The sequence below is a fragment of the Tachypleus tridentatus genome, chromosome 13 (assembly GCF_004210375.1).
Source record: "Tachypleus tridentatus isolate NWPU-2018 chromosome 13, ASM421037v1, whole genome shotgun sequence".
Classification (NCBI taxonomy): domain Eukaryota; kingdom Metazoa; phylum Arthropoda; class Merostomata; order Xiphosura; family Limulidae; genus Tachypleus; species Tachypleus tridentatus.
The window spans coordinates 35,863,606-35,876,441 of record NC_134837.1 but is presented as its reverse complement, the minus strand read 5'-3'; the positions used below and the strand labels follow the sequence as shown (position 1 = coordinate 35,876,441).

Genomic DNA, 12,836 nt, shown 5'->3' with positions numbered 1-12,836 from the left:
AAAACAAAAACTAAGATAACCTATGTAACAGGATTTATTTCTATGTGGAAGTACTACAGGCTTTGTGTTTAATAACTGTAATAGTGCTATCAAAAGGATTTTATGCTTAATATCATATCTTGGTAGTATTGAAGAAATAAATTTTCAGTTTAAATAAGAATTATTAGAAGAGATTTTTCATATAACTTTGTTATTCTGTATACACGCACAAAGTGAGCTATAGTGAATTTAAAAAAAGGAAACTAAAAGTTTTATGACAGATCTTCATTCATGACTTTTCTGTGTTTCCATAATCTCTGAATTACACTAACATTTTGTATTTCTGAGTCATCTATTACTATTACACAATAATAATAATGCATATATTATTGCAAATAAATCTTAAGAGAAATGCAAAGCTGTGATATGATAATCGAATTACTTACCATATAAAATGATAATTCTTGCCTTAAATTTATCACCATATGATTTAATGCACTGTATTTGGCAACACAGAGACATATTTGTTTTTAAACAAAAATTACAGTTGTGAGATTTGTTGATATTAATTGTGTTGCATAATTCTAGAGATTGTACATATAACAATAAGGATGCACTTTGTATACATAGCTTTGAAAATCATATGTATGTATATATATCCATTTGTGTGCATGTGTGTGTTTAAACAAATATTAATTTGACAAACCCAGTTATATATGACCCTGTTGTGGGATTATTGAAAGATGTCAGAGGTCAGTGAAATATTATTTTTTTTTGTGTAACAGTGATTATATAAATTGTAATGACCACCATGAAGGAGTGAAGTCATTAGAATGTGCAGTATTTCTGCCTAAGGAAAAAAGGAATCAGAGACAGTGAGACTTTTACATGCTGCCCAAAGTAAGAGGTAGCACAGTTTTGTATAGAGTGTTACCTAACATTTCTTCATAATATAAGGATTGTTATAAAAATTTGATTTCATTAATTATTATTCTGATTGGCCTATACATGTACGTATTATTTGCAAAATATCTTGTAATCTTAGGTTTTTTTGTTTTTTTTTCAATAAGAGTAAATTTAGTGGTATACATTTTTTATAGCTAGTAAATTAAAAATAGTGAAATATGAGTGAATTCTCTTGTACCATTACCATTATTAATTGTGATTTTTAGTTGTTTATTCTGTTTGGAATTTCAGCATACTCAAGACCATCTAGTTATACAAAATATTGTTTTGCTGTTCCATGAGGTTCTTTCCTCCAAAACTGGTAAGTTTTAATCCATTTTGTTGTATTCTTTTATCTAGTAATACCTATAATTTTTCTGTTTAACTCACTTTTGATACATCTGTGACAATTATGTTAATTTCCTTGTAACAGCATGTTCATAAAAATGTATTGTCATAAAAGCTACTTTTTTCCTTATTGATAACTGTGATACTGTTCATCGAATGTGTTTTTCATGAATGATGTTAATGTTTATAATGATGAACATGTTTTACAATAAAAAATAAGATACTTAGTACATAATAATGATATTCATATATTGCTTATAGTGGTCAAAAATACATGCATCAACTGTAGGATTAGCACTTTTAGAAATATAAACTACGGATAGAATTCCCAAACTAAAAATTTTCTTAAAAAATAGGTATGGTATATATGTGAATTACTGCTTAAGTAAATGTTTTTTTTAATAGGACGAGTAGATGTTGCAATCACCCTTGTATCCCATGACACCATTCGACTTTTACTGGAAATACTGGGATCATACAAAGGAAAAGATACCGTGGATGATGGCCACTTACTCATCTTATATGGTGTCTTAGCAAAGATTGGTCATTATGGTAGGAGAACTGCCCAAGAAAGATGGCACTGTTATAATGTGGGGTCTTTAATGTGTGATTTAAAAACAAAATCAAAGTTTCCTTTTTTTTATATAATATATAAAGTGATACTACTGAACTTGCCATTTGTTAATGTGATCATAGGGGAAAAGGAGTAACTGTCAAAAACAAACATAGGAGGATGAAAATATTTTACTTCTAACATTCTCTTTGCAATTCCATGTAGGTCTTCATGGGTTAAGTTTAAACCTTAAACATGTATCTGTTCCATAAGTTTGACTTTTGAAACCTCAGAACTTTTAACAACTAAACCCAAAATAATGTAGTCACTATTACATTTTTTATGGTAATTTATTGTGTTTACTTTGGTAATTTATTATATGCCCTTTGCATTACAAGGAATAAATTGTGATTCATTTTGGAACTCTGCTAAAATATAAGCTGGATTTCTATATAGGGTCTAAAAGATTTTATTAAATGAGTGATAACTAAGAGAAAAAAAAAGACTGGTCAATTATAAGATGATATCTGAATAAGTTGTATTAAATTGAAGTTTGATGTGTTTTATAAATTAGTTAGAGAAGACCCTACGAAAAGATTCAACTTGGTTTCTAAATTTACATTGTTTGACGAGTATTGCTTGTGCCATTAAGTCTATAGAACCATATCGTTAATACTTTAATTGTACTTTGGAGTACTAAATTCATGATTGTCTAATCATTTGCTGACAATGTTACTCAAGTAATTAATGATGTTTTACCTGCTTATTTTGAAGTGTCAAGTGTATATGTGCATACAGTATGCTCACCAGGACTTAGTGCTTTTACCCTTTCAACTAGTATATCAATTTAGATGTCAGAAAAACTTTGAAGTAACCAGTATATAGAAATAAATTATTGTCTCCATCATATTGAATGATTTCATTATAAAACTGAAAAAAAACTTTTAATTAAGTTAAATTATCTTATCACATTGTGTTCATAAACAGCTGTCCAAAATGTTTAACCCTGTATGTGTGGGTGTAGGTCAAAGTGAGCATGTCATGATGATTTAGAATTACATTCAAAATTTGAGGAAGTAACTTTATTATCAGTTTGTGCCAATGAACTTGGCAACAAAATGTAGTGAAATCAAATTTTAATATAATGTAAGTTTTAATTTCATAATTTTAAAAGGAAGTTAAGTTTTCATTCATTACTTTTATGTACCACACGACACTCTGAATTGACTATTTAAACAGTTTTTCTACCTCTTTTGAGCTTCTGAGTTTTAAAGAAATCTCAAACTTATAATTTAGGTACTTCTGAGATGTGAACTGCTAGAGCACCACTTTAAGGGTAGAAACGTACAAGACACACATGAGCAGTAATTTTCATGTTTTTTATTTGTTTTTATTTTTATAAATATAACTAAAATGTAAAAATTAATTTTTCTAGTTTGTTAAGAAAACTTGAACAATGAATGAAAAAAATTTATCCATTTGTGTACTACATATTTAAAAATTCTCTTTACTGTAACTTGAGCTACAGCGAGGCTGTTTAGGATGAATAATTCAAATTTTTTTATAATCTGGAGTCATTCTAGAAAGAAAGAAAGGGTAATTTAGATTAATTTTTTTACTCGTCTTTAGTGATGGTTACAGGATTGATTAAGTGGACTGAACCCATATAGGGGGCCTGGCATGGCCAGGTGGTTAAGGCACTCAATTCCTAATCTGAGGATTGTGTGTTCGAATCCCTGTCACACTAAACATGCTTGCTTTCAGCTGTGTGGGGGCATTATAACGTGACAGTCAATCCAACTATTTGTTGGTAAAAGAGTAGTCCAAGAGCTGGTGGTGGGTGTGATGACTAGCTGCCTTCCCTCTAGTCTTACACTGCTAAATTAGGAATGGCTAGTGCAGATAGCCCTCATGTAGTTTTGTGTGAAATTCAAAACAGACAAACCCATGTAATGTTAGGGTAGAGAAAATAAAAACTACAAACTATATATGAAAAAGATAGTTAATTTTATTTTAAACATTATCATGAACAAATGACTTACAGAATTGTCAATCTTGTCTTGAAAAGCAAAAAAAAATTGATTCATCTACAATATTTTTGTTACAATTTAAAATTTTCTGATTTTTTTTCAGACAAGAAGTTTGGAGTGAAAGTTAGGCTTTCAAATGTTTTAAAATTAACAGTGAATTTCATTAGAACTTACAAAAAGAAAACAAAATGCCTGCAAAATGTTCTTTCATTCTTGAGTTTAGCCATGAAGAACAGTAAGTATTTCCACATTACATTCTAATTTATGTTTCAGATTAACAAGATCTCAAGACATACATAATTGTTTTTACAAGTGCTACATACAGTAAACTTAGTTTTTTATTCAAAGTGTAAAAATATATCGAGTTTTAGAGGTATGTTCAGTTTTGTCATTTTTATATTCACACAGTTATATTTGTTTCCTTAAAAATGGTTTTATTATATGTTTTTGGTTTAATCATTAGTTTTTCACTTGTGTGTATTCATATATATGAAAGTTTCTCTTAGGGTCAAATTTGTCTTGAATTTGAATGATATTGTGTAGTTTAAACCTTTTGTGACAGGTCATGGGTCAAAAGCCATGACAGTATGTTTGTTGGTTTACATTCAAAATTTTATTGAAATACTATTTAATGAATTTATGTCAATAACTTTGGAATCAAGTTGTAGTTTATAATTCAAACTTTAGTATCATATATATGAGTTAATTTCCTAATTTGAAAGTAAATATTAAAAGAACACACCTAAATATAGATTTTAGTGAGTTGCATGTATTTTGAATGCAGCACTGTTTAAAATTAGATGTTTGTGATCTCAAAATACAAAGTCTATAGATTCATATAAACTAGAAACTCCAATTACTAATATTTACAAGCTAAAAAATAAAATAAGAACCTCATATCTTTCTATTTTGCTGAAATATAGCTTATGTACTGAATCAAACACAGTGGCCCTGTTCACCTCTTTCCTTTTTTAAAAACGGTTTCTGATATGCATGTACTACAACATGTGAATAACCACTTGACAGCTTTCAGTGTCCCCTAGTGGTTTTCTCAGCCATTTTAATCTGTGAAAAGGCTACCACATTCTTTTAAAGCAAGATTTCAAGAAAGTAGATTGCATCTTTAATCTACTTGAAGTTTTGTATTTTTTTAAATCTGTATACATCTTAGTTACTAAGCTTAATAAATTATAGTGGAATTTTGTAGTTACAACATAGTTGTTTATGACTTTTTGATTATTCATATGTGTATATAAAACCTAAAAAAAAATTTATTTGATATCCTCCATGTGTAAAATTTTAAAATGTTTAATAACTTATGTCCAGCAGCAATCAAGTTCAAAGGTCATAGCAAGAAGAGATAATTGTTTGCTTGATTTCTTGATTTATTGTTCTACATTTTAAGAAAACTAAGTTTAATAATTTATTTCTAATTGGTAACAATCTGTATACATATGTAAAGTATAATAATTGTAATATGACTATATTTCAAAATACTAGTTCATTAAATCACAGCCAAGACAGGGAAGACTAAAGGTCAGTTTTATATTATTGGATACATAACATGAATGCCTCTCTCCAATCCTAGCAGACATTTTCATGGAAGACTTTGAAGAAAGAGCCCTTTCATCTACACCAACAAAACCAAGTTTCTACAGACGTTATGTTGATGAATCCATTTTACTACGGAAATAGAAGAACAAAACAGTCTGTCATTTCTTTACATACTCATCAGCAAACAAGCAAGACAAATAACCACAACTGTATACAGAAAATCCACCCACATGGACAGATACCTACATTTCCAGTCCTGTCATCCAACCTCGATAAAACATGGTAATCCAATGCCTAAACAAGAGAGCAGAAAACATTTGTGACAAGACATTCATCAAAGCAGAATGCCAAAAGATTATAGAGTGTTTTAAACAGAATGGTTACACTTCCTCCTTCATCAAAAACTCCTTCAAGAAGACCATGACAGAAAGAAAAGATCAGTAAGTTACCACCACTACTACCATTTATCTACCATACCTGCAACATTTCAGTGAAAAACTCAAATGCATAGCCAAACAATTTTAAACAGAAGTCTGGTGAAAATCCTACAACACCTTAAGGTCCATTCTGGTAAAAAACAAACAGGTACCTATCAAAGAGAATCTGAAAAACATCATCTATGAAATTCCTTGTTCCTGCAACGATACATGTATTGGAGAAATGGGAAGAAAACTTGCGACAAGAATGAAAGAACATAAAGATAGTACAAGTAAACACAAAATTCAGCCATTGGAGAGCATGCCATGTCAACTGGACACACAATAAACTGGGAGAAAACTAGAATCATTGACACAGACAAATTCTGGAAGTCAAGAAAAATCAAAGAATCATTTCATATTAACACTACTAAATCTTCACTTAACAGAGATTCTGGATTAGAGGTGAGTAACCTGTGGCTGTTATTGGTGAATCTACAGGAAATCTCTCCTCCAATCAGAAATAATGATAATCCAACCAATCACAATACATTCTCCACAATCCACCAGAATACTATAAAAGACTGTCAGCACCTACACACACACACATTGACTTGAATACAAAAGGCAGAAGACTTTCAAAATGTCATCCTCTACACTTGTGTCTCCACAACAGACAGTTGCCGTCCATTCTACAAAGTTTCATCATGAATACTCTGCTTAAACAATCTATCAAAGGTTAATGTTATCTATTTTTGTACAAGCATTCTTGTAAAACATATTGGTTTCAAATTGAATAAAGGATCTATAAGTATAATATTCTGGTACTGTTATGAATCACAAATTATGCTGATATTATGGTGTAAAATAGTTCTCACTTACCTACAGTTTAATAAGTTATACAACTTGTCTGTGCTTATGATGTATTTATGGATAAAGAATATTGTTTTTTTAGCCACAAATGCATGCCTGTTAGGAAAAGAAGGCCTGATACCTCTTCTTCTTTCTTTAATTGGAGGGTTTAAAAGAAAACCATCTTTAACCAACTCTTATGCAATGGAAGCTCTTGCTGGTGCTACAAGATCTAGTAGGTCACATGTTATACAAGTGTGAAATAACTAGCCAGAAATTGTATTTCTGTAGATAGTAATTACAGTGGTCATTGCAGTTTGAACGTTTTTTATTTTTAAATTTTATAATTATGACATTGTTGCAGAAGATTCTAACTGTGACATGAAGTTTATACTGAAAATAATCTATAGTTTAGTTTTTATTGTATATTTAGCAAATTCTTATTTATGTTATTGTAAATATGAATTTTAAAATACATTAAGACATTATTTTAATCATGATTTTTTTAATTATTTGTAAAATGTATTAAAGTTGGTTGATTAATTTTCATACCCTTACATTTTTGTGGGTGTGTATTGGTAAGCAAAATTGTATGATTGTTCAAAAGATAGCTTTACTCCAATGTGCTATAGAGTAGATAGAAAAGTGGGAAATTTGACTTTAATGACAGAATATTGTATTGTGAAGTTTGGTATATTTACTTTACTTCTAGTGTTGGGTGATACATGTTTAAAATGATTTTTATAGTTAAGGGAATATCATATCTTAGAATTTACAACCAAGACATGGTTGTCTGAGAGAGTTGATTGGTCTAGCAGAAGTGTTCTGGATGTTATTCTTTTGCCAGTGTCGTGAAGATCCGTGGCTTCTATCTTGCTACAAATAACTGATAACTTAGAAAGAAGAGCTCTCCAGATCTGGTTTACCAAGATTGGTTGATTGAGTTTTTCCCCTGAGGATTTTTCTCACTGCAAGGGAAACGTGACAGATGAGAATCATTAAGGTGGTGTGTTGTCAGTTGAGCGTGAGACTGGATGGGACAGCCTGTATAAAACCCCAAGACATATCCAAATATCTCTGATTAAAGTCACTTTTGAACATTGTAGAGAAACTGAAAGTGCTGTTGATGGATGATGTCAACAAGCCATTTTTATCTTACCAATGGGGGCGACAGCAGGCACCAACTGGCAAAGCAAGTGGACTGTTGCACAGTAGTGAGCTTCTGTAAGACGGGGGGGGGTATACTACTAAGAAAGCTATGAATATCACAGGAGTTTTGGGTTGAATGGAACTGATGTACTAAATCTTAATTTCAAAGCATACTTACCAACCATTAACACTATAGCTGTTCTTCAAGATTAGCTTTGTCTGTCTAGGCAATTTTGTTGCATCCTCCAGACTTTTATATCCCATTTAAATGCCATTGGCAGTACTGAATTTGCAAATTTCTATTCCCTCATTAATGCTTTCTCTATCCCAGTAATGTATATAAACACCTCACTCAGATGATATAGTCACTCTTTCTTGACAAAACGTTGGGCATGGTTTTTCTGTTGAAGTGCTATGAGTTGTCTTGTTATGGATTGCAATTTTTGTGCTACCTTGTGAATTTCAGTAATATTACAATTAAAAAATAAACAAACTATATTAAACATGATACTTGTGGGTTTAAATTCCTGCATTACTATTTTCTGCAAGGTGGTTAATCTGATCTACCATACTTCTTTGTTATCTATCACCTCTTTATCTTAGGCAGAGTATACTTTCAGTTGGAGCTGTCCATGTTTTTATTCATTGAGAGATGAAGACATTTATTTGGTCTCGGGTGTTTTATCCTATGGCTTCTGAAATTGCTTTTTTGTTGATTCTGAGGAGAATTTGGATTCTGTTTTTTAACACTTTTCTTTACTACTTCGGCTTTTTGTGAGTCCAGCATGGATCCTACTTCTTTTCTTCTGTTCATCATTTATATTTGTGAGATTTTGGTGTTTCATTGTCCTCTTTGAATCTGTTCCTTTTCTTCGATTAATCATTTGGTTTATGAGATTGTGAGGTTTTTCTTTATCCCCTTTGAATATGCTCCTTTGTTGGTGAAGGGGGGGCTACTTAGTTTCTCCTCCTTCCTGATTATTCTAGTTCAGGTTGGGAGATTTAGTGTTTTATTATGTGATGGGATTGGTGTACCTGGGATCCTTCTTGTCTGTTTTGTTTACCTGGGTTTTCCATCTCTTGGTGAATGTGTATTTGACTGTTAATGTTATAAGTTGGAGATGTTGGCATGTTTGTAGAATTCTCTGTCTCCTTTAAGGTCCTACTATATCCTAATAGGTCCTTTCTATCCAAGTCTGTGGCAACTAGGAAGGGAATACATCCATCTCTGCTATTCTTTTGCCATCTATTTCTCACTTTTGCCTATGATTGTAAGTTGAGAATTTGTTTTGGCCTCTCAAGCCTAAAGTGTTATTTGACCCACTTTAAATTGTTTAGTGGTGATCATCTGGACTGTATTTACACTGTCATCCTTCAGTTTCCTGTGAGTTTAGAGATGAATTCCCAAATATCCATTTTGCATATTTTGGTCTGTACAGCATATTTGTTTTTTGCTAGCTATTTCATATATACAGATGGAAACTTTTTAATGGGCCATTATTCAGACTTCTCCCAATGCTTTTCTCTTGTGTTTTTTATGTGCTTTGGCAGCTTCCTTCTGAAAGTTTTCCCATTACTGATGACTATTTTTAACATCTACTATGTTATAAGGAGGAGGTACTTTTGTCACAATCTTGTCTTTTTATTTTCTAGAGTTCCTTTATTTTTTGCTTTCACTGGATCTCACTTTGTGGCAAATGTTGCCCAAACAGGTGTGTTTCTCTCAGTTCATTTCCACATTAGCATCCAATTTGATTATTCTTACTACTGTTTGTGATAGACTCTGTAAAAATGAGGTGTTCCATAACACCATCTAGGTGCTTACCAGATGGTATTACTATAGTATTATGGACTATCATGAGTAAAGCTAAATAGGATTCTGCCTATTATTGGATTGAATAAATTTAGGTTGGTTTGTTTTTAAAAATTTAGGGAACTTGGTTCACCTATTGTACTTTTCCCAGAGCACTGTTCCTCAGGATTTGCCATTGTGCATTAACCCTCCACCTTGATTCTACTAGTGGAGCTAGGAAGTCCTTACCACACCCAGTTTCCAGTTGCACAAAGCTATCCAGTTGGGGGGTACATGGTTCTTCTCTTTGATCAATGTCAGTTTAATACATTGTTCATGGAAAGAGGTTCACTATCTCCTCATAATTTTGAATGTAGAATGGTTCCATCCTAGATCCTTGGTTGAGCACAGGTTCCACATCTTTTCCAAAATTCCAGGGGCAAGTGGAATACTCCTTGTCCACTTGGTTAGTGCAGGAGGAAGTGTGTTCATAATTCCAGACTAGACAAATTATATTCATTTGGTTGAGTCAAGAATGCAAGGTCCTGTCATTTTTTTTGCCTGGGGTGTTGCCTATTGGATTTCTTCAGGTAGAGGAGTAACCTTGTTCACTTTGGTGTTTTTTACTTTTCCTTTTGATTCAGGCAGTGCAAAATGCATCACTTTATGACTACAAGCTGGGATCTAAATCTCTGTAATGTTAGCCATAGCTACCAAATTAGTATATAGGGACCAACATCCTTTAATTCAAATTTTGAGTTATGGAAACTTGGCTGTCTGGTTGGGGCTGGTAATTCATACTATTCCATCCTTGATACAAGAATATAGTCGTGAGTGAAGAGCATACCTATTCTAGATGTAGTGTGGTTTTCCCACTTGTCTACCACTTTTGTCTTGGTACATCAATGTTCTGTGCAGATGATTTCTGTATGTATCATACACATACTGGCTTCTCCACATTCTCAGTGTGGGGGTTCTAGCTATATTGTCAACAGGTAGTAAGAATTCTTTGAAAGTTAACATTTTCCTAAATTGAAAATGTACTTCCAATAATACTTACCTCTGCTGACACTCTCCCACCTTATTTCCTCACTAAGAGCTGGTGTAAGTCTTGGGAAAAGTGATTGCATTATCTAAGTGAGGTGATTGTATACAGTATTGGGATAGAGGATGCATTGATGAGGATAGAGAGATTTGCAAATTATATATTGCTAAGGGCATTTAAGTGGGGTAATAAAGACTGAAGCATGTGAGACGAAAGCTTAGGAAGGCAAAGCCAATGTTGAAGAATGGGAATAACTATATTGTCAGTAGAGATAAGTATTACTGGAAATACATTTTCAGTCTAGGGAAATGTTAATGTATATTTTCTCATTCTGCTGCTTTCAAGTAGGAAACTGCTGCTCAACAGAATGATGGAGACTCTTTGGTCCTTTACTGTGCTTTGTTCACAATGTTGAATACAGTTCAGTCATTTAGTGGTTGGAAAGTCATGAAGAAGAATGTCTAGGCCACAGTCATAGTTCCCAATGAATGAGTGGGGTGTGCTGACATTCAGAGGCCCAGCAAAATATTATATGAATCCTTTCTTGAACAACTTCAGGCAAATAACTGCTTATAATGACTGGACTTCTGAACATGCTATACAACATCTAATTTTGAGGTTAGATATTCCAGTCCAAGATTCAAATGAGCACTTGAACCAAGAGCAGTTCTGAGACTGGGAGACAGTAATTACAGAATTTCACTGGAGGATCGATCCATTGGAAAACAGAGCATTCCATTGGGCTGAATTCAAGTCTTGGAAGAGGGTACCTTAGAGATTAATTTTGATGACTCTATGGGTGACCTGCACCATTTTTTGATAAGGCTTAATCTGCAGTGACCTCAGTAGGTCATGAAAATATCCTTGTTGACATGTTTGTGGAAGTACTATTCAGTAAGATGATGTGAAATGATTGGGATGTTTGATATTTTCTCACCATTGCTAAGGCAGTTTCACTTTCAATGCAATGTAGTGTAATAACTTAGAGCTGGCCACAAGATGGGAAGAAGCTTGTAGCAGCAGCTGTTGTGACTTCGTTTCTGACAGAGTGTCCTGCTTGGTCACTTATGTCAGTTTTGAACCTAGTTGATTATTAAGTAACCACCCAAACAAAGGCATTGTGATTAAACCATTCTTCAGATCCAGTGAACAGGCAAGGCTTTGCAATTTATGCCATTTTTTGTATGCTGCAACCTATGCTCCTGATATCTCCAGCAGAACATCTTCCTGGAAAGGGGGAATGAAGCATCTACTTTACATGAGAAATCTTGGGTCATCGCTTTCAAGTGAACTGTTAAGACTTGACCATAAAGTGAAGTGAACAAGGTTATTAGTTTCAACTGACAGTGCAACAATTACAGAAAAGCCAACAGCAGGAAGAGAATATTGCTGCTTGAGCTCCTGGAAGGATGAGCCAAATTTAGGCTTGGCTGCTGATGGAGGTGGTGCAATGAAAACTTACACCAAACAACATGATGGTTGGCCCAACCTTTTCAGTATCTACTCTTAGTCACTCTTATATCATCCATATAAGGGTGATTAACAGTAGATATTGAAGTATATCAGGCACTCTTAAGTAAAACTATCATCCTAGTCATTTAGCATGAACTTTTTCTGGTTAATGGGGAAATCATTATCCAACAATGTCTAGGAGGTTTGCTTACAGAATGACAGTAGTTGTTATCAATCTAGCCTCTGGTATCAACAGCTTTGGATTGGATGTACTGCAGAGGTTATTGGTTAGTTTCACTTCTGCAACTTGTGAACTAATGCTCCATGATAAATGTGAGAGAAAATTATTGACCATTTGTGAAAGAGAGGATGTGACAGGTGGGCATTACGGTCTGGAAAATTATTGACCATTTGTGAAAGAGAGGATGTGACAGGTGGGCATTACGGTCTGGAAAATTATTGACCATTTGTGAAAGAGAGGATGTGACAGGTGGGCATTACGGTCTGGAAAATTATTGACCATTTGTGAAAGAGAGGATGTGACAGGTGGGCATTACGGTCTGGAAAATTATTGACCATTTGTGAAAGAGAGGATGTGACAGGTGGGCATTACGGTCTGGTTTTTTAAATTATGACTCCAGGAAAAAAAAAAGACTGAATTGTATAATAATTAGACTTTGTCTTAATAGTATTTATACTATAATGACTAATTTATGTTAAC

At 33.1% G+C, this 12,836-nt stretch overlaps 1 protein-coding gene across 6 annotated transcripts in view; it reads left to right on the top strand.

Moving 5' to 3' along the window:
* Window positions 1-12,836, top strand: part of LOC143239234 (cytosolic carboxypeptidase 1-like) — a 53,619-nt gene that overhangs the window by 1,771 nt on the left and 39,012 nt on the right. For 2 of the 6 annotated variants that reach the window (XM_076480142.1, XM_076480140.1), the window contains exons 2-5: window positions 1,177-1,246; window positions 1,678-1,824; window positions 3,959-4,090; window positions 6,781-6,912. In XM_076480142.1, the coding sequence (XP_076336257.1) occupies window positions 1,177-1,246; window positions 1,678-1,824; window positions 3,959-4,090; window positions 6,781-6,912 (481 nt within the window). Of the gene's footprint in view, window positions 1-796; window positions 880-1,176; window positions 1,247-1,677; window positions 1,825-3,958; window positions 4,091-6,780; window positions 6,913-12,836 lie in introns of those variants that run through there. The other 4 variants (XM_076480145.1, XM_076480144.1, XM_076480143.1 and 1 more) reach the window with 3 other exon arrangements.